The 21,652-nt window shown below is 40.0% G+C and overlaps 1 protein-coding gene across 1 annotated transcript; it reads right to left on the reverse strand.

The window, feature by feature from the left end:
* Positions 1-51: 51 nt before the first annotated feature.
* On the reverse strand, positions 52-17,499 carry LOC139743463 (uncharacterized). Its single transcript, XM_071653947.1, has 12 exons — positions 17,473-17,499; positions 16,456-16,654; positions 14,891-15,036; positions 9,235-9,444; positions 7,988-8,205; positions 7,185-7,416; positions 6,371-6,644; positions 3,473-3,735; positions 2,292-2,523; positions 1,485-1,582; positions 973-1,149; positions 52-456 (listed from the first exon to the last, which is right to left on the reverse strand). Exons 1-12 carry the CDS (start codon positions 17,497-17,499, stop codon positions 52-54), a joined length of 2,481 nt encoding a protein of 826 aa, XP_071510048.1.
* Positions 17,500-21,652: the final 4,153 nt, after the last annotated feature.

Below are 21,652 nucleotides of genomic sequence, written 5' to 3' on the forward strand. Positions count from 1 at the left end.
TGTCCCAGCGAGCAATTAGATCATTTCTTTCCGTGAGAAAGAATGGCGTTATTACATGATAAGACAGATCGACGACAATCCATTGACTTTTTTTCCAGAACCAGTGCAGCCCATCCAGGGCGAATTTGAGTTATCAGTTGATGTACCATCTTCTGCCTCTTGTGGCTCCAAGGGCTCCACTTCCGTTTGTGTCTCAAGCGTCGGCTGAGCATTCTCTTGGATCTTCAGAACGAGTTCGTCGAACTTTTCGTCGTCGAAGTTGGCTTGGCTTGCTTCTTTGGTGAAGTCGATGTAGAGCAGCTGAGTGAAAGACATGCTCATTGGTCCTTCTGGCGGCCATGGCATCTGCTCCATGAGTAGAGGCACGATGGGTTTCTGTAAGGTGTCGGACAGACTCACCTCACGGCGACAGTTGGCGGAGAGGGCATATTTTGGTGTGACGCAAGACACTACGACCTGTTAAAGATCGAGAAGCACAACACTCTTACTTATGCCTTCTATAGCACAGTCATTGGTGTGGTACAATTATCGTATTTTCCTTTTTTTTCAAAATTAATGTGTTGATGTTGTAGAGGATTTTTTTTTTTCAAATGTGTTGATGTTGTAGAGGAATCAATTTTTCTTCTGATCAAAATAATTTTTTGTATGACATACTAAGATTTTATTATGGAGATGCACTCTTAAGATTTTTGTCTTGTTACGACATTATTTTTTCTTCAATGGATAAAAAAAAAGGTGATTGCGAGAAGAGCACATGAAATATATTACCGAAAACACACACACACATACACCAGAAGAGGTAATAGATCCACACAAATATAGTTGCAAAAGTTCCCCAAGTATTTTCAATGCCCTTGCATAACAACCATGAAAATGACATTTTTTTTTTTTTGCCCTAAAGCGAAATTCGGCAGCACTGGTGTTAGTGGATCACTATCACTCATCAATAAACCTGGTATCGGTCCGACATACCTTTGCATTCCTGATCCCCTCGTCAATCTTGTGGTTGAGTGGATCTCCACCACCCATCTGATTGATGTCCAGCCAGCAGTGGTAGCCTAGATTGGTAAGACGTGAGAACAGTCTCTTGATTTCCGGCTGTTTGTCCCATTGGTACGAGATGAAAACAGAAGGATGTTCCTCAGACTCCTATTGGGTAAGACAATGAGGTTACTTTTTGAAATCTGTGTGACTTTCATTATTTATCTATTTTTTTTTTTTGCCAATTAAGAATACGATATCATCAAAGGCTGCTGGAAGCATATTTCATTTTTCTTTCGAATATCATCTCAATCACTTTGGATCACAAACTTTCCTTTTGATTTGAATTCATCGTAACTACTTACGGTCATAAAAGTGCTTCAATTGGTCATACGATCTAGCATAAATACAATTTCAATCTCACTGTGACATAAATCCACGGTTCAAATGAACTTTTCTTTAGAGTTCTGCAATTCTGCATTCCAATGGTTCGTAGGCCCTACCGTAGCAGAGGTATTCGGGCTGTCAGGTGACGTTGTTTCTTCAACTTCCTTCATTTTGACGGGTTTGTCGTCTACTTTAGGGACCCAGTTCCGGTACTCTGAATGGGAAAAAAAGAAGGTTTGTTAGAACTGTTGAAGTGAGACGTTGGGGTGATTGTAGTTTTGTTAATTGCAGTTTTGCTGAAGATGACGGCTTTAAGTGAAACTGAGTCAAGTTCATGACATCACTGACAGAAAAAAATGACTAGGATCATACTAATGATGATGGTTATGGTAATCATAATTATGGTCATGGACATTTTTTAAAGGAATGGTAGTTTTTGGTTGATAGTGGGATGCAGGTGTTAGCTTATTTTCTTCCTTTTTTTGCGAAATGATTAGAAACTATTCATATGAAATATTAAAGAGCATATAATTCTAAGAGGAGTTGAAAGTTTATCTGATGAAAATCGGTTTTGAGATTGGTAAAATATCCACACACAAAAAGTAAAACAAAGTGGTCCTAATAAAAGGTTGGTCTCACCCTTCTTTTAGGAACTCTTTGTTTCTGGATATCTCAGCTGTTTTAAAATCGATTTTCATCAAATACGTTTTAATTGCTCTCAGAACTGTATTTGGCAAAAATTCAAAAACCTTAATCCCCTTTAATACTGCTAGTAGACGTCAATAAATGAAAGAAATGGTGAAGCTGGAACAGATAATATTGTCTCTATCTATCTATCTATACTTTACTGTAGATATAAATCTGAACACATAATGACATATTTTCATACTTACTGCCTTTTCCCTTCGATGAGCAACACTTACCATCGGTTACCATGCTTTCGACCGGGTTGACGTGGTACGAGATCTGACCAAGGAGTTCGAAGAACTTCGAGTCATCCCAAAACTTCTCTCCCCTCACATACTCTTTCTCATTATAGAACTGAATGTACAGAAGCTGAGCAAAAAGCATGGCCAAAGCGCCCGCTGGTGGCCAGGGAGTCCTTTCGATGAGAATCGGAATGATTGGATGGTTCAGATGATTAGCTAAGGTCGCCTTGTAAGAAAATGAGTCAACAACAAAAAACAATGATAATAACTCTGTTCAACGATTGACGTGCTTCAATATCCAGATGTTTATAACTATCGTCTTTACGTGTCTAATGGGAATTAAAGTTCCGATTATATTATAGTGTCTTCCTTCACCAACAATGACACGTATCTCGTTGTCATAAGGAATGGATTACTAATGCCCAGGGGTGAATAGGGCCTATGTTTTATGGCTGATTTCCCTTTATAAATTGTCACCCTCTGTACAAATGTGTTTGTATAGACCAGCATTTGTGATCTTACAAGTACATTATTTTGTACACAGGGTGGCAACTGACTGAAAACAAATCAGCCAAAGGTTGTGCATTAACGTGGTCATCCCACGATACCGACACCCATAATATGGCCCACTAGCTCGACATTGAAAAAAAGAAGTCCATGAGTCATATAGCCCACAAGTCATACAGCCCATGAGTCGTAGAGCCCATGGGTCATACAGCCCATGCGTCATACAGCCAACGAGTCATACAGCCCGTGAGCTCGACAATACATAAAAAAAGATCCGTGGGTCTGATACTAGGTAGATAAGGCCCATGAGTCCGTCACGAGCAAGCAAGGTCCATAAGACAGACACCTAAGTCTATTAAGCCCCGTGATGTAATGTTCGTGTGCCTCTTTTTCTATGAGTGTCGGAATCATGGGCCTTCTTTGCCAAGTGTTGAGTTGGTAGATAGTATAGCTCTTGGGCCTGTGTTCTTTGATGTCAACCTGGTGGTCCTTGTTCGCTTAGTGTGTAGCTCCTGGGTTGTGTGACTAGTGGGCTGTATTGCTCTATATATCGTGGGCTGCATGACTCGTGGGTTGAATGACTCGTTGAATGTGTGACTCGTTGTGCGGACGCGTGACGTACATTCGTGTTAACAAGAAACTTATTCATCGCATTTTAGAATTCCTACCTCCTTTTTGCAGTTCTCCGAACCAGAATACTTCTCCGTCACCATGCAGAGGACCACCTTGGCAGACCTCATCCCCTGGTTGATGCGATCGTACAGCTGGTCTCCTCCTCCCATCTGGTGGATGTCCATCCAGCAAGGGAATCCCGCCATCTCCAGGTGGTTCTTGATAGCTTCCACCTCGGGCTGGTGGTCCCACTGGTAGCTGAGGAAAATGACAGGTGTTTTTCCGGACTTGTCGGTTTGGGCTTGAAGAATTATTTTGTCTGTCAAAGAGAATGTGAACGTAAAAGCCGAATTGTTTGCATTCTTTCACAAAATATTATCCCTTGGAATTTTCCGTATTTGTAGCTCGGTATGGAATATTACATTCAGATTTGGTGCGTATTAGGAAAATCATTTCCCCCTCCCCGACTAAACACTGGTAAGTGATAACATTAGATTAAGGTCTAGGGTTAAAGGGAAGCAGTCCTGAGATTTTCACTGTACTGATAATTAAGAAGAGTAAAAAATATAAACTTTCACCAATCTATACACTTGGACATCAAAAATTGTCTCCGTACGCGATTTTTGAAAAATAATTCCTGCAAGCGATCGTGAAAGAGCCGGCAAAAAGATGCTACGTAGTGCATGCCCTACTCACCAAGTTGACAGCCGTGCCTCTAAAAACCAATTTAACTGTTCAAATGATTAGTTGCAATTTTATCATATAATGTGAAAGTTTGTGGTTTTATAATTTCAAACAAAATATTTCAAGCTTAGATATATATAATTTACGAAAAATTAATATTGTAAACATAAATTTATATGTATTTTTAAACCAAATATACCATGAACTTGACATCAAATAGGCACGGTCGTTTTCTAGCTTCCGTCCGTGTTGCATACTTCTTAGCGTAGAAACCACTCTCGCGCGCAAATCCTTACCATACCAATGTATACATACACAGTACACTTGACTCCGTCCAGTCGATTTTGGCATTCAAACCGAAGATAACCTGTGCATGAGAGAGTCGAATTCTTCAAAGAAAATATTGTTTGTATCTCAATATTTCTGTAAGTAGTCAGATAATCGCCTTTCCTCGAAAAAAAAAAATATGACGTGAGCCGGGAAGGGTAAACACAGGGGGTCGTAGGGATATGATTTCGCTCCACTTTGCCGTGCATGTCCAGTCGGCACTGGCAGCAGCTAGCTCAGTGGCACTGTACTGCAGTCCAACCCCGGCTGCAGGCCCACGGTAAATTAAACATAGCTAGCCACTTTCCTTACCTCTCTACGCTTTTTTCCCTCGGTTCTCTTCGAAGTCGATGCTCGAGGTGTTTCTGTTTTATAACTCATGTGAGCAAATGGTCAGGATTGCATCTGGTTTCAGGAGTTTTCTCGGTTTATAACCGAGGGCCACAGCCTGCCGGTCCACGTAAAAACATCGCTTCGCAAATTGTCCACGCACAGGTAGGTCACAACACGATTTCGAGATTTTGTAGGCCCTAAGTTTCTTATGTTCGGCATTGTTGTACCGATATTTCCCAGCCATACAGCTCACCTTTCACGATACTTTTGTTGGTCTGGGACGGAAAAAAGGATTTTCCTGGGAAATTTTCTGCACGATTCGAGCAAAACTACTGATGTAAGATAGCCTGACCAGACGACGCTGAATGCGGTCGCCCCTGTAGTGTACTAGCAGGCCTGTGTAGAATCGTTTCTGCCTACAAATATGTACACTCTGTACGTACTATAGAACATGCATGAGCGGCGACAGGTAGGGCTGCAGCTGCGCTTGAGACTGGAAAAGTACGAAGGGCAAACCGCGTACGGGGTGCGTACGCGTATCTACCGTAGATCTATCATCTAGTTGTACCGTCCACACGTGCGAATATAATACACAATACATACACACACACACACAAACACACACACACACACACACACAACGTAGAAACAATGTCAAATACGAGTCGGAGTAGCCACCGACGTCTTCATGCATCCGGGTAAACTAGGGAGCGTACGGATAACGAGCAGAACACGGCTGGGAAGAGTTGTGCATCGACGACGTATGACTCTCCGCCAAGACTTGCTCATTAGCATATTCACCATGCAGAGTCACACTTTTTCAACCAAAATGTACGAGCTTATTTGGTGATTTTAAAGTTTGTTTTTGGTGAAAGTAGTTCATTGGAGGTACCAACAACAACATATTTTTTTAAATTTCGTGAGGACTGTGTCCCTTTAAGGTTAAGTTTAGGGTTACAGTTTGGGTGACGGTTAGGATAAGGTTCAGGATTAGGATTAGGATTAGTGTTAGACACAATGTTTAATGTATGCAGCTCCCTGCCAAATAGTAGGTTATCAGCTGGAAAGCGTTCAGAATCGTCTTGTAATATCTCGATGTAACGTCTTTTGACGTCTCAATGAATGATCACCTGTACCGTAGGCCTGCCCTGATTTAAATTAAAAGTTTCAAATTCGTGTTCTTGCGGTGATTTGCGGAAGTAAATGAATGCATATTATAAAAATGAAAATTAGATGTAAATGTTTGTCGATTATGTTGGGAATAACTTGTAATTCATGTGAGTGTGTGTAGAAATTTTATTTGAGACTGAAATTTCCCTTTTCTCGTAATTATTACAATGGAATAAATCACGCCGAGATCGCATCCGGACAAAAGAGAGAGATCCGAATAAATGAAGGCCGGATGGGAGAGGTCGGACTGTACTGTCTCAAAGTCTTTCAGAAAGCGTTGCGATCGGACATGATGCAGCAGTAACACCTTTCGCAGTTAGGTCTGTTTTTCTTGAGAGACTTGTAGTAATGACACATCATGGCTCCCCATGAGAGAAAAAGTGAGAGAAAAACAGGATAATTCGAGTAATATACTGTAGCAAGTGGAAACACTGATTTACCTGCCTCCTCTAGACTTTGTGTGATAATCTCCACTGCATCTGATCGTCCTATGTCTTTCAGAGCACTCAAGATGGCGAACGTTGCGTCACTGCTTTTGTGTGTGCTGTACCGTTCTGTCAAGATTGCCATTGTCGGATCCGTGGATAGAGCCAAGTTACGGATATCCTCACCCGAGTATCCTAGTCGAATAGCGAGGAACCGCCAGTCGTGCTCATGCTTCGGATTGAGGAGTTTGGAGACATCGCGGAACCATTTTGGCGCGTTGGTGATCGTCTGGATAAAAGCGTTTATTTATAAAGAATGCAGTGAGCGTGATTACCATGAAAGCTAATATAGTTACATCATCACATGTCAATTGTTTACTGAAATTTGATACAAATATTCGTTAAACTGAATGCAGTCATATATATTTTGGTGCTTCTATTGCGCACATCTATCCGCTCCTTCCTCCTCATAGCTTACATACGACAACTGGCTTATGGTTGATACTAAGCTTTGCAAATCCCTCTTAGAGAAATTGTTCTGTATGCAAAAGTAACATCAGATATCGTCAGAAAACCGAAAAGTTGCATTCTGCCATTAATAGTTTAACAATGTGGTTAACCAAATTCGTCGATGCTATCGAAACTAGAATCAACTAACGAAGAGAAATTCAAAAGGCAAGTCTTCTTTCTCGGTTAAAAACTGGGAAGATATGGTAGTTGCAGGATGTTCATACGTCTATGTCCATCTAGTGATCATAGTCTATATTTGAAAATATGTATAAGCAAAGCACGAATTAAGGCAGTACTGGTTTGATAGAGTACCGCTCACTTTATGATCGATCTCATCGACTTTCTCGACTGTGTCGTCGACGACCACTGTCAATTCCTCGAGCTTCTCTCCCTGATAGTGGACGTCGGTCTTCACGTCCCTGATCTCGTCACCGCGGTGCTCCACGGTCTCGTCCAGCCTTTTCATATTTTCGTCAGTACAAGGCACGAGTGCGTCAAGGGTATCGATGTCCTCTCTCTGCCCCTCGGGGTTCTCACTTAGGCTTTGCAAACTGTAGACGAGAGACGGACCCAAATGTACGTTGGAAAAATGATTTTACAATGGGTGCCAAAATATTTTTGTATCTGTTACATTCATGCTGTCTCCGAGGTTTGTTCATTTCATAAGTGGAAAGCACACATTCCTCGAATTGCTACTTAAATCTGTTATGTTACGAACAGAACCAATCCTGATAATATCACTGAAGAAGGTAAGTGAATCGCTCTTTTACCATACTATAGAAATACAATAAATGTTCTCCATTTTGTCTTTGAAATTGTCTTAAAAATCATCTTTTTATTGCTTTACTATTGTCATGATCGCGGCATTGTGAACAGTAGTAGCCTTTCTATTGAGAAATGACAACATATGGATAAAAAACGACAAAAAACCTAAACACCACACATGATTATAGCTCTTTAGTGGATGGTCAGATTTGTCTCGAATCGCATACCAATGTGTTAAACTAACATTATTCTTTTTTTTTTACACTTTCTATATTTTAACATTTCACTGACTTCACATTTATTTTACTACTTTGAGAGGTAGGCCCTAAAGAGAAAAACCACAGTAAAAATATAAACCTTTCGTCATCGAGGAAATCCAATATGGATTGTGACACTTCGAGAACGTCCATCTGTTGGGACGTCTTCAGTTTCTCTATCTGTGGTCTGTACGGCTCCATAGACTCCTTATAAGCCTGAGCCACCCGCTTCGCTTCCATCAGGATCACGCTGGTGAACATTGGGTCGATGGTTCCAAGCTTACCGAATAGGATCTTAAGGCTCATGTCTGCGTGTTTCTGCAAGTATGGGAAGGTATTAAGCGTTAGGAGATTACCTCTCTGGAAATTATCCAAATTTTCTGCCGTGTATTATTCATTTCAGTTTATTCCTTTTCCTTCATTCCAACAAAATGCAATTGCAACAGTAAAGGCATGTGAACATATATTTTAATAACATAAAATCAGTACAACATTGTAGTTAAGGGAAATACTGTGGACTGAAATACAATAGATTTTGTGACTTTTGTGACCAATATCAAAACAAAGTTCTCGGAGTGGTGGACACTACTAATAAGTAGAGCTTTTAGTTGGTATAACCCCATAAACAATGACTAGTTACCAACTGCTGAACTAACAAAACTAGAACTATCATTGAAGGTGATTGATACCCCCGCTCCACCATTTAAGACTCCTATGAAAAAGAATTGAACCAGGGTTTAATAAAAGATTATGTGTGTGTGTATGTGTGCGTATGTGTGTGTTTTTGTGTGTGTAATACCTCGTGAATAGGGCCCACCTTGCTAGTTCGATCAGGTCTGTCGTGTTCTTTCTTGTTTATCCCAAGTTTATATAGAAATCCCCAAATGTCACAAGGTTTTGATAAAATTGTGATTACCATGACAACGCATTGTCTAGCAAAAACAAAAAAAAATCAGGTCTCCACATTTATTCTTCAATGCCAAACTGTCGATCAAATCTGATTTCAATTGCTTCACATTTGTAAAGTACTTCACTCCACATGATTTTCAAGGAAATATGCAACTACCATAGCAACACCCTGTCTTGTACAAACCCATAGAGTGTCGTGCATAGCTATACCAAATTTGGAAAAACTTGATTTAATACTGTGGAAGTAGTTCGCTCCACAAGGTTTTTTTTTTGAAAATTGCGGTTATCATGGCAACGCTTTCTTCAACACGCACAAAACGTGTATTTCACATCTTTCGAAGTCGCGAGGACTTCATTTTATCGGAAATGCACAGTATAACCTTTCCCTGAGTCTAACATACGTTAAAAGCTCATGTGCTATATAGCTCACAGACTAACCTTGCTGATGCGACCCACACTTGCTACGATCTTGGACGCGAATGCGGTGACGTTAGGGTTCTGCTCCCATATTCTGATGCACCTATATAGATGGTTTTCGAATCGCTTCGGGTAGTGGAGTGATAGTTCTGACACGACCATGAAGCTCATGAAAGACAGGGCGGCATCTGAAATATCCTTCAGCACAACATCTATATGGGCCTCGAGGGCCTGCGCAAAATATACAGTCGGAATCAAATATTTTCATTTTGTTTTCGCTCTATTTGTATAGGTAATTCACTTTTTTTTTTCTTTCTTGCTACTGCTTGACAACTTGGCTAATTTGTTCTTTGTAGACGGCTTCCCGGACCCACCTATCAAACCAACGAGGCTCCTTGTCCACAATGAGCACATCTTTATCTTTGACGTTCTGCTTAGCTGTCTTCAGATGGGAGAAGACGATCGTCGAATCGTTGCCCATTGTTCCTGGTCTTCGATGTTGACATCATCGTTTATGTAGTGGCTGCTTGGTTTCACCCTTCTCTTAGCACCCTCTCCTTGACATCGAATGACGTAGACGGTGTTACTTTTGTTTGCCTTTGGAACTTTATCCTTCGCATGAACAAGTTTCTGTATAAGTGTGCTAGCCGGTTTGAAGTAGACGGGATCAAATACGGTAGCCTGAAAGGATCCGTTGGATTTTTTTTTTTTTGTTGTTGTTGAAGAAAGTCAGTTGACGTCGGGCACAAAGATATCAATGCTCCGATGCTGCTGCTCTCCTGGACGTGTTCATTGTGCCGATGTTGACGTTTGTGTGGGTGGATACCTTTTTTCTATACTCCATCCGGGATAACCATACACGCGGAGTGCTTATTCTTTATGCTCTTTCCCTTTGCTTCCTCAGAAGACGGAATGTAGAAAGCCCTCTGAAACAAAGCTCTAACCACTCCCAGTTTGTGAATGAGGGTGACAAGAGTCAACCAGGAGATATTGATCAGTAATGGGTAACTTTCCTGTGGAAAAGGAGCGTACCTTTTTCTTTGGTGATGGTAAGACAATCTAGGAACGAGTTTTCCTAGCGTTTCATTAGCGGTCCGCCGTAGAGGGCCATAGAGACAGTTCGCAAACGAATTATTCTAGACCTTAGCCTCACCTCAAGAACCAAACTCAATCCAGATGAAATTTGTCACTTGCTGGAACTCTGCTTGTCCACAACCTATTTCATCTTTGAAGACACTTCCTACAAACAGAAACATGGATGTGCAATGGGCTCTCCCATCTCGCCAGTTCTTGCCAACCTGTACTTGGAAGATTTGAAGACGTAGCTCTGAGTTTATTATCCGGCAATTCATCCTCTCATTGGTTTTATGTATGTGGATGATAGCCACCTGGGTCAAGATTAAGACTGCAGACCTAAACACTTTCTTTGCACACATCAACAACTGCGAACCTTGTATCAAGTTCACGGTTGACAAAGAAAATGATAATCAACTAGCGTTCCTAGATTGTCTTATCACCATCGAAGACGCACCTGTCATCGGTCCGATGGAAAGCCACCCATAATACGGATCAATACTTCTTGTGATTCCCACACCATCTCGTCATTCACAAACTGGGAGTGACAGGCAAGAAGTTTGTTTCACAGGGCTACTTAATTCCGTCTTCGGAGGGAGCAAAGCAGAAGGAGCTTAAAACATAATTATAAGCACTTCGTTTGTGTGATTACCACGGATGGAATATGGAAAAAGCTATCCACTCACTCAAGTCAACATCGGCACAATGAACACGTCCAGCAGAGCAACAGCAAGACCGAGTCTAAGCATAGGTGTCTCTGTGCTCTACGTCAACTGACTTTTGGAGAAAAAAAAAGATTCCAACGGATCCTTTCATGCTACCATATTTCCGTCTACTTCAAACCGGCTAGCAGTGCACTTAAACGGGAACTTGTTCATCCGAAGGATAAAGTTCCAAAGGCAAACGAAAATAACATCGTCTACGTCATTCGATGTCAAGGAGAGAGTTGGCAAGAGAAGGGTGAAACCAAGCAGCCGCTATGACATAAGCGATGATATCAACATCGAAGACCAGGAACACTGGCCAACGATTCGACCGTCTTCCCCTATTTAAAGACAGCTAAACAGAACGTCAAAGATAAAGATGTGCTCATTGTGGACAAGGAGCCTCGTTGGTTTGAGAGGTGCGTCCAGGAAGCCGTCTACATAACCTCTGAAAACTCATCCCTTAATAAAATTTGGGGACTGAGACGCAATCTCTTCCGAGGTGTACAACACTGTAATAGGAAGAACTCGGCAATGGCGTTTCCCACCACCAAATCAGGCGAGCCGATGAAGCGTCCAGGATCGAAATTAAAACAATAAGTCCAGATGCAATCATTGAATTTTGTACCATTATTGAACGTGACCTGGATGAACCAGAACTTGCATCATACGTGGTTGTATGAAATCATTTTCCTTTTACGCTAAAAGAAAAAAAGATATCTGTTCTCTTCTCCCATGGGTGTAAATACGTTCACATATATTATGACACGATCAATTATGAAATCATAACGATCCTGAATCCTTCGGAATATAGTTCTTGCCAAAGCATTTTCTACGAGATAAAAATGATAATGAACAAAGCCTAGGACCTTTTGGAGAAGAGATTCGAGCTTGACGTGGGTATGGCGCTTTCAGGGAATGTCACAAGGAAATTTTCAGAGGATACCTTCTGGTCAATTAAGAACTTATACTGGGTGTTGCGAGTGTCTGACGTTACAAGTTCATATTTTTCAGCAAAGAAAAGTGGGAGAAGAACACAATGGCGCAAGATTCTTTGACACTACATCCTGTTGAAATGAGCTAACCAAGAGTAATTTAATTTCTAACCAGAGTGCCAAGCGCAAACCAAGAAATAAAATTAATGTTTTTGCTTGTTGTTTCAAATACTGATCATGTGCAAACCATGCTGTACAAAACTTTAACATAGGAAAAGAACCAGCCACACTAGATTTTAAATGATTAAAGGACAAGTTCACCTTCATAAACATAAGGATTGAGAAAATGCAACAATATTAGTAGAACACATCAGTGAAAGTTTGAGGAAAATTGGACAATCGATGCAGAAGTTATGAATTTTTTAAATTTTTGTGTTGAAACCGCTGGATGAGGAGACTACTACAGCTTGTGAGTCATATGCGTACAACAGTATAAAGAAAATGTAAAAGAAAATTCAACATATTTTCACTTTTTCGCATAATAAAAGAGCACTTGACTTGCCTCTTTTAAGGCAGGGGGAATAATATTACCCATAACATTTGTCGGTAACGAGTCAGGGGAATGTGTATTTTTTTCAAAAGATGGAATTTTGTGAAATTCTCGTTATATTTTCCTTATATTGTTGTACGCATGTGACATCTAAGTTATTAATACACTGCAGTAGTCTTCTCATCCAGCGGGTACTGCACAAAAACTTCAAAAATTCATAACTTTTGAACGGATTGTCTGATTTTCCTCAAACTTTCAATGATGTGTTCTACTAATATTGCTACATTCTCTCAATCCTTATGTTTATAAAGGTGAACTTGTCCTTTAAATAGTGCGCAAGGAGAAGAATTTAAGTTTCAATGTAGCCACAAAGACGCAATATTATTACCCGTATCAGGCATCTGAGCTGTGGTTTTACGAAATTGTATTTCCCTCTTATTACGAGTGGGATTGCGCCCCAGCAGGGAGAAGAGGGGTTGATTTCTCATATTCCCCTCTTTGGCAAACGCCTATGGGATATGCGTGTTAGAAACGAGGGGAATATAGCATCCGGGAACTTGAGCTACCAGTCAGGAAAATTTGTTGTTGATGACAGTTTTTCAAGGAGTGGTTTTATGACGAAGGGCAGATTCCCATAGGTTAACACGTAAAAATAGAGGACGCCTCGTACAGTGAGCTAGCCTGTGTATATGGGGATGTAGCGTGCAATGTGGTGTAGAGCTCTAGCTGGCTCCGAGTGGAAAATTGTTGTCCTGAAGTAGGAAGTTGTACAAAGTTTACATTGTAATGTGTTTTTTTTTTTTACTGCTCAAGATGCCTGAAATGGGTAATAATAATGATATGGACTGTCTACTTTCGGGGGATACGACATTAATTGCCCTCACTAAAATTGTATTGCCCTCGTCTTCGACTCGGGCAATACAATTCTAGTTCATGCAATAGATGTCGTATCCCCCTCTAGGCCAGTCCATATTATATTAATATCAAATGGGTTAGTCAAATACCTATTAGTGATTGGCTAAACACAGTCACGTGATGGAGGCACATTGGTTATGGGCAGAACATTTTTGTAATGTTTTCCCATGGGAAAACATTTTCAAGTAACAAATGACAAACGATACCAAACGATTGAACGATCATAATCTTTATTTTTCACGCAATCGATAAGATGAATTTGCCTTTTCCATACAATATGAAAAAGCAGATGACCGATTTTTGTAATGCGTACGAAAGTGTGATTTGAAGGACCCGCGCACTGTGAATTTGGCTCCGCGCGAGTGATCGAGTGCGTTGTGCTGGTGGTTAACGTTGCGAACCTGGCTTCCACGGAAAATTCTGCGTAAAATGCAAGATTAATGGGATTTGACTAACCCTTATGATATAACAGATGACGACTTTTGTTGTCGGGAACATGTACCAACGTTCCAGCCTCAGGGTTTGAAATGCTACTTCGGGAAGCTATAAGTCCCTCGACTTCGTCTTGGGACTTATAACCTCAATCAGTAGCATTTCAAACCCTTCGGGTGGAACATTCGGTATGTTCCCTCCCCCACCAGTCATCATCTATATAATTATACACTTGTCTCGGCCAACTATTGGGCAACAATAAGATTCAAAATACCTTATTAACATCCAAATAACATCCAAAAGTTGTATATACCTGTGACAGTTTCGACGATGGGCTGTTATCTTTCTCAAACGATGGCTAATCGGCAACTGATGATTTGGCGCCAGTAAGCAATAACTCAGGTGTGACATCCGAGTGATAGCGCCATCGTTAATGTCAGACAGTTGGTATGCCCCCCCCCCCCCCCCCCGCCCATCCGGGTTCATGTCGTGGGGGGTTCTCATAATCCTTATTGCTTAATCTTAATTGCTGATTGGCGCCAAATCATCAGTTGCCGATTAACCATCGTTTGAGAAAGATGACAGCCCGTCGTCGAAACTGTCACAGGCAAATACAACTTGTGGATGTGTCTAGAGAACTCTTTATCTATATTAGAAGAGTTTGTTCGCAAAAAAGATAAGTCCATATTTGCCAAATGGAGATATTTGCGATTAAAGATCAAGTAAATAAAGAGAATAGTAAGAAAAATTTTGCTTCTTTTGACCATAACTTCAAAAATGTAACTTTATATGTAATGACCAATATATCATTTAAAAGGTATTTTTTTTGTACTTTATGACAGAGACCGTACTTCAAAATCTTCAAAAATGGACTTATCGGTTTTTGCAAATAAACTCTTCATTTATCAACCATCCTTATGAATTCATTTTGAAGCTTATAAGGTTTTCCTGTGTTTTGGACTACCAAAATTCGGGCAACCAAAATTTGAAATTGGAAAGTATCAATGGCCCAATGTGGCCACATAGAAAAAAAAAAGACAATGTTATTGTGACGATCTTTCTTTGACCTCTGGGTTCTTCTTGGCCACGTCATCAAAAAGCACGTAGAGCGTTGCCTTATCACATAATGTCATATCGTCCATGCTCTCAATAATGTCATCAAGGCGTGAGAGAAATCCCTCCGGATTATGCTGAAGTAGCCCTCTCAGGGTCACTGTGTGTCGAGAAACAACCATGATACGTGAAATAATGATAATAGCCGCGACTTTACGTGGAGTTTAACAATGTCAGTGCGACTTTATTTCAACAACCTTGTACCATAGGATATGGGAGTTACGCCATAATATCTTCCCCTGCATTCTAATTCATTTTAGACAGGAGAGAAAAACGGTGGAGTACACAGTGATGGGACGGAGAAAGAGGTAGATATCCATGGGTCCAGGGAAAATAAGGTGAATATGAAGAGTTTCATTGCAAATGGGCTAAGCGCCATCTTTAAACATTTTAAAGTATGTCCATTGTCAGATTGAGCAAAATGATACCTTTTCTGGTGATACTTCACTTGTAACATAACAAGGAGTATTCTAGAAATCATGATTATAACCATCCAATATTTTCTTGTTATTTCTTTGTTATTTAGCAGCTTTAATCGCAAATATCTCAACTTAACATATATCTATTTTACTTCAGTTATTATTGGGATTAAAGCAGGCCAACATAGGAAAGGTATATCCTGGATTCCGCCTCTCTAACCCTTTCGGCACCAGGGACTGTGGACAGCGTGTACAATGCTAAGAATTTTTATCTACCTATCGGCACTCAAAATACACAAAGAGGTAAAAGAAGATTCAGGTTGACTTAAAATAGTTATAAGGGGCGATGCCATCATTGAAATCGGACAATAAAGAAATCTCAAGTTTACTCTATGTTAAAATGAAATCATTTGAGGAGTATCATCACATAATGGGGTAAGCGTCATTTTAAAACATGTCAATGTAGGCCTGTAAAGTCCATAACAGGGTAAAATAAAACCTTTACAGTGATACAATGTACCTCAATTGTAACATTACAAGGGACATTCTTGAAGTTGTGATTAAAAGTATTCCATATTTCTTATTATTTTATTTTTATCAGCTCTAATCGCACGTATCTCAACTTAACGAGAATGGAATTAACTTGTTTGGCATCAAACTCTTCATTCCCCCCACCCCAGTCACAAATGCAATTTGAATGAAATCTTGATGTTACTATCTTGGAATTAAATCATGAAAAAAAAAAACACAATGAGGAAGCTTAACCCCTTTAAAGGAGAAAGTCTCTACTGCAAAATCCCTATACGTTTTGTTGCAAAGGATACATTCGTTTGTAATATATATATACGTATGCATAATTAAAACAATTAACTCACTGAAGTCAAAACAAAGACTTTTGAAAGGGTTGCATCATGAGCACGTCAAATTATCAGCACATTTTTGTTGACCGATAACAACTTTACGTTAAATAATCTACTGAATATGTACATATTGAAATTCCTATTCGAATGAGACTCCTAGTTCCTCTATTTTATTTTTTCATTAAAATATCATCATGAATTTGTAAAATTAAGGCCTGTAATTTTGTAAGTATTGCTTACTTCCGAGTGACGATCTTACGCTCTCCTTGTTTAGAAAGACATCGACGATAGTTTTAGCGTATGGACTAAGCAATTCGGCATCCCGATGCAGTATGGCGAAGACAGAACCGGCAGCGCGTTTTAATTCTGTGACGTTACAACATAGCAGCTTGGCGATGGAAGGAGTGAAGCCGCTAATCAGGTTAGGCTTCTGAAAGTTCTACGTAGACATAAAGTTAAAGAAAACGTACATGACTACAAGTGGCCTACCTCAATAAAATATATCGAAAGATACATAATACAATTTGAAATACAGATTCTTACCCAACATTAAATTGCAATGATATTCATTTAAATTTCAAAATTCATCCTGTGTAAATATTTAGGACTAACATACCAAACAATTTAAAAGAAAGATAACCGAAGTTCAAGAATACATGGTTTGTTCATGCGAAATGTTTACTACAATACAAAGTAACCCATTCGCTTGAATTTGACTCCTTCCTCGCGTCAACATTGTTACGTACCACAGAATTACGGTTCTTCGAAGGACTTGAGAAGAACATTTTTTGCTACCCGAGGTCCTCGCACATGACACTACGGAGCACGCATTTCGCCTGTTGTTCCCCGGAGTACCCGTTAAGGTCCTTTCTATTTCTATGAAGGAATTTGAATGTCATTATCTTGGCCGCAGCCGACTCTCAACTAACCAGCAGAAAGGCAGTAATTGACCCGCAGCATGCGTGTAATTTCTCGTATAGCTGGCTCCACACCACCAGAACTAATCAGCTACACTGATGTTAGCAGTATTATTATTAATTGTCACTAAAACACCCGTATTATGCTCGTAGAATGTCGGCAGATGACGCGCGTGTCCGGCGCATAGGCACAGATCCACGGGCAACCATACGTACTTCCAGCGGGTTAACTGCTTGTGATTTGCGGCAGCTACGAGCCTCTGCTGGCAATCCCCGCGACTCACTCGGAACAAGTTTTGAGCATGCTGCGGTTGCGGTTCAATCAGACTTGCGTGCGTACCTCCTTGCAACTACTGGTGAGATACATGCTAAGTATTGTCGGGTGCGTGTCATCTGCGCGGATCTCCGGGTCAAAATCACAAGCAAGGCTTGCCCGGAATGGTGTGACAGGCCCTTGAGCATGGTTTCAGGAGACCTCCGGATGATTTTTACATTTTGTACTGAGGACAGAGTTTCAGAATTTATGATAATTGGCATGAAGAATAAGAATATTTTCAAAATTTAGAACAAATTGCAGTGAACAATGATGACATGGCAGAGTCACTGTAAGAATTTATGAGTTGGGGCTCAAGGAAGCAAAACAAAAGAAGAAGGCATGCATGCATAGATTATACACAGGTGAACTCGCAAGCGAGCGCTATTGTAATGGAAGAAACACAATGCTACATTTCTGAAATACGTGAGCCTCCTATGTCATCCTCCTTGCTCAAAATTTGTTTGAGGTGTTTGAAAGTATTGTTTCTCTGCTCAAGAACCGCAAAAAAATTCCACAAATCTATGCATGGAGCTATTGATTCTGTGTTCTACATGATGTAAAACTATGAAAATAGTCTGGAATTCCCCTTTAAAAATTGCTCCTCGTGAATTGCAGGGATTGCCCGCATAGGTCCACGCAGAACGCCAGTAGGAGGCTCGTAGCGGCCGCATATCGCAGGCAACTCCCACGCAGGTATCTTGCAGTGCCCGCATGTTGTCCGTTGCTAGAACGTAGCACTTGTCCAACAGGTAGAACGCACGCGAAATAAACCCAAACCCTTGTCTGCTCGCAGAAAATTAGCTGCGTGCTGGAAAATCCCTACCCGCAAAAAGCCTGTGCAGCTTGCCCGGAAAGGTGTGACAGGCAGTAAGAAGAGAAGTGCGAGACATGCAGCGTCGTTCACAGGTGTTGGTCTTGGTGCACAAAAAGGTAAAAGCTAAATGATGTACTCACAAGAGATTTTAAATCATTAAAACTTGGTGTGAAAAACAAGCAAACGATGAAACCAAAAACTTACATGTACATAAAAGTTGGTTTCGTACCGTGCAAACCAAAAAACTTGGAAAAAAAAAAGGTTTTGTATCCTTCGCCTTCGAAGGACCCTAACTATGTGATCCGTGGCAATGGTGACGAAATCAAGGTTTCAAATTAAAGCTGACGAACGACTTTACATTCAAGTAAACATTTCTCTAGAAGAAGCCATGAATTCCTGACAAAGCTGACCTTTGAACTTCGCTTGTTTTTTTTTTTAAAGGAACACACTGTATAGGAACACACTGTATAAAGATGCCTTAGAAAGGAAACTAAGCGAAATGCCTTGAAAAACAACAATAAACAAAGAAAAAAAAAGACTTTGATTTCTCTAGTTGATAAGAGCTTGGAATACAGTCATTTTCTTCTTCTTTTTCTTCTTAATGAAAGCAATGAATATGAGGAAAAGAAATCTTACTCAGTGCTTTCACTTCGCAAATTCAGATACACATACCCGGTAAGCAATATGCGATCCAGAAACCACTGTATAGTCCGTAGGCCAGGTCACCTCCCACTCCGTTAAACTTCATCCTCACAAACAGTGCTTTCCAGATAAACCACAAAAAAAAAATACAAAAAACAAGATAAATGATAGCAAAGGTAAACAAGACAATAAGATAATCTGAGCTCGCTGCCTACAGGGGTACTGCAGCAGAGGGTCTGTTGTGAATGCGATAATGTCAAACACACAATAAAGGAAGGGTTAGTGATCATTCATTGTTTTTGAATTTGATGTGATTTCTAAATATATATATAATATTACTTGTATATAGACTGCGAGAAGGGGTCTCGACCATTTACAGCACCAGTGTAGCTCCTTCATTATTTATATTCAGTGCGAGAAGAAGAGCAATCATGGACGTAGCTAGTGGTCAATGTGCGTGTTTATTGCCGAGCTTTCGGTCCCGTTAGGACCTTCATCAGGGCTGTAACGATACAAAAATGACTCACTCGTATGGCTACACTAAAAAGTAGATATATGTATATACACGTGTTATACTAGTATAAATCTAACTGGCGTGAGTCTATAATGACTATGTAATCAATCAATCCAATAATTATATAATAGAATCCAATAATATTATACATAATCAATTGCATATTATTGAATACATTTCATATCAAACTCGTGTTATTAATTGAGATGAAGGTATATAACAAAAACACCAATTCAATATCTTCATATAGTGTGTTGTATAACAGAAGACTATGATAATATCAAACTACACATTTTTATACTGTCGACGATAATACAGCATGTGGCAGCATTGCAAGACGTAAGTGGATATATAATACCAGGGAGGTGAGAGTCTCACCTCCCTGATAATACAGTACAACAGCCACGCGTCATCTTCTGGCTGTCGAATAATGACGTATATAATACTAATATAACACAACCATTCATATACATAACATATAACAGAATATTACATAAGGTACAGAATGTGAACGGTTCACATAATAAAGTAAGGATTTACCTTATTAATGGCGGATATAAAGGCTTGCGGTGGTGTCTGTGTAGGTTGAGTGTGTCTGTTCGTGTGTGTGTGTATGTGTGGGTTGGCGTATGGTTGCATATGGTTGCTACGTACACGATTGCTCTTCTTCTCGCACTGAATATATTACATATACATATATAATCTTTGTCATCACCATCTGATAATACAGGTTACAAGCAATGCCATGTTATAATCGTCAATTGCCTACGACATGGAATCATTTATAATTCAGGCCTGTGTAACTATGCGTTTGCAGAGTGGAATTAATTTTATTTTGGCAACGTATAGTGTTGACGTGGTATCCAGGGATACCACTTCAATACAATATCTGACTGTTCCACAGCCATAAATAGCATTGTTAGAAGGGTTGAATGCACTTTGTACAGAAACGGCGTACGCTTATCCTCTTGCTAAAAAGTAGCAGACTCTGGAGAAAACCGTGCTGCTTGTGATGATCAAAAGTATGAAAAAACCCCTGCAGCACAGAACATTTTTTTGAGAATTCAGTGATTTTATGACATTCGATCGATAACAGAATACAGAATGTGAAGGAATTAGTCCTGTTCCTGTTTATATAATAGGCAGAAATACTCACGGAAATAACAACTGCTCTCTTCCCGCTCGCACTCAAGTCGACGCGAACACGACCACACTAGTTCATCATAATTGCACTGATCATAATAGAAATTCGCATGAATGCCAGTGAATACTTTCAATGTTTTGACCTCCTGGAGCGAAACCGACAGATTTTATCTTAACGGGGGGGGGGGGGGGGGGGGGGGGGAGGAAAAAAGAAATTAGCAAATGAGGACGGCTGCATCTGCTACAGCATGTTCTACTCTCATAATGATGTGTGCACTGCCTATGAGAGCAAAAGTCACTCCTAGGTTACAGAGATAAGTACATGTACGAACGTTGTCATGGTTGTCATGAATCCATGAGATTTGTTCTCCCCCGCCCTCGCACCCCCATCTACCCTCCTACCCCTTCTCCCTTCTCTCTCTTTCTCTCTCTCTCTCTCTCCCTCTCCCTCTGTCGCTCTTTCTTCTTATTCCGAATTTGCGGACCCCGGGGCCTCTGTAATTTGGTTCAGTGGGAAAGTATAAAGATTTGAAATAACAATTATAATATGATAATGATTAACAATGTATAACATAATAACTCGTTGGAACGGGCCCATAGCAAGGGCATTAAAGGAACGCTATGCAATGCAAATGCATATTGGATGTATTGGCTCATATACTCTTATACGTGGGCCTCCCTTTTTCAACTATTTTGAACAATTAGTTCCATAAATTTATGCACATGTATTGTTGCAATACATTGTGTTTGCTTTATATCTGTATCGATAATTTAAAAAAAAATGTGTTTTCAGAAAAAGAATTTCATTTGAATGGAATTGCAATAACATCACTTACGTTGCCAATTGAATGTCTAGATGTGTGCAATATTATACTTTATAATAAGTTTCTCACATTTTTCCTCAGATTATTTGGATACGCCCACAAAAAGTTTCAAAAAATATAAAAAAAACAAGCAGTCGAAGTGGCATTCACTGCTTCGAATGAGAGATGAAATAGAGTGAAAGGACAATATGAGAGTGATTTTGCCTATTCTCATTCATTTTTTCTTTTTTTTTATTACATGAAATCTCATTTATCCATACACAGCAT

The sequence above is a fragment of the Diadema antillarum genome, unplaced genomic scaffold (assembly GCF_040938485.1).
Source record: "Diadema antillarum isolate AM-2024a unplaced genomic scaffold, OU_Dant_1.0 scf00000034, whole genome shotgun sequence".
Lineage (NCBI taxonomy): Eukaryota > Metazoa > Echinodermata > Echinoidea > Diadematoida > Diadematidae > Diadema > Diadema antillarum.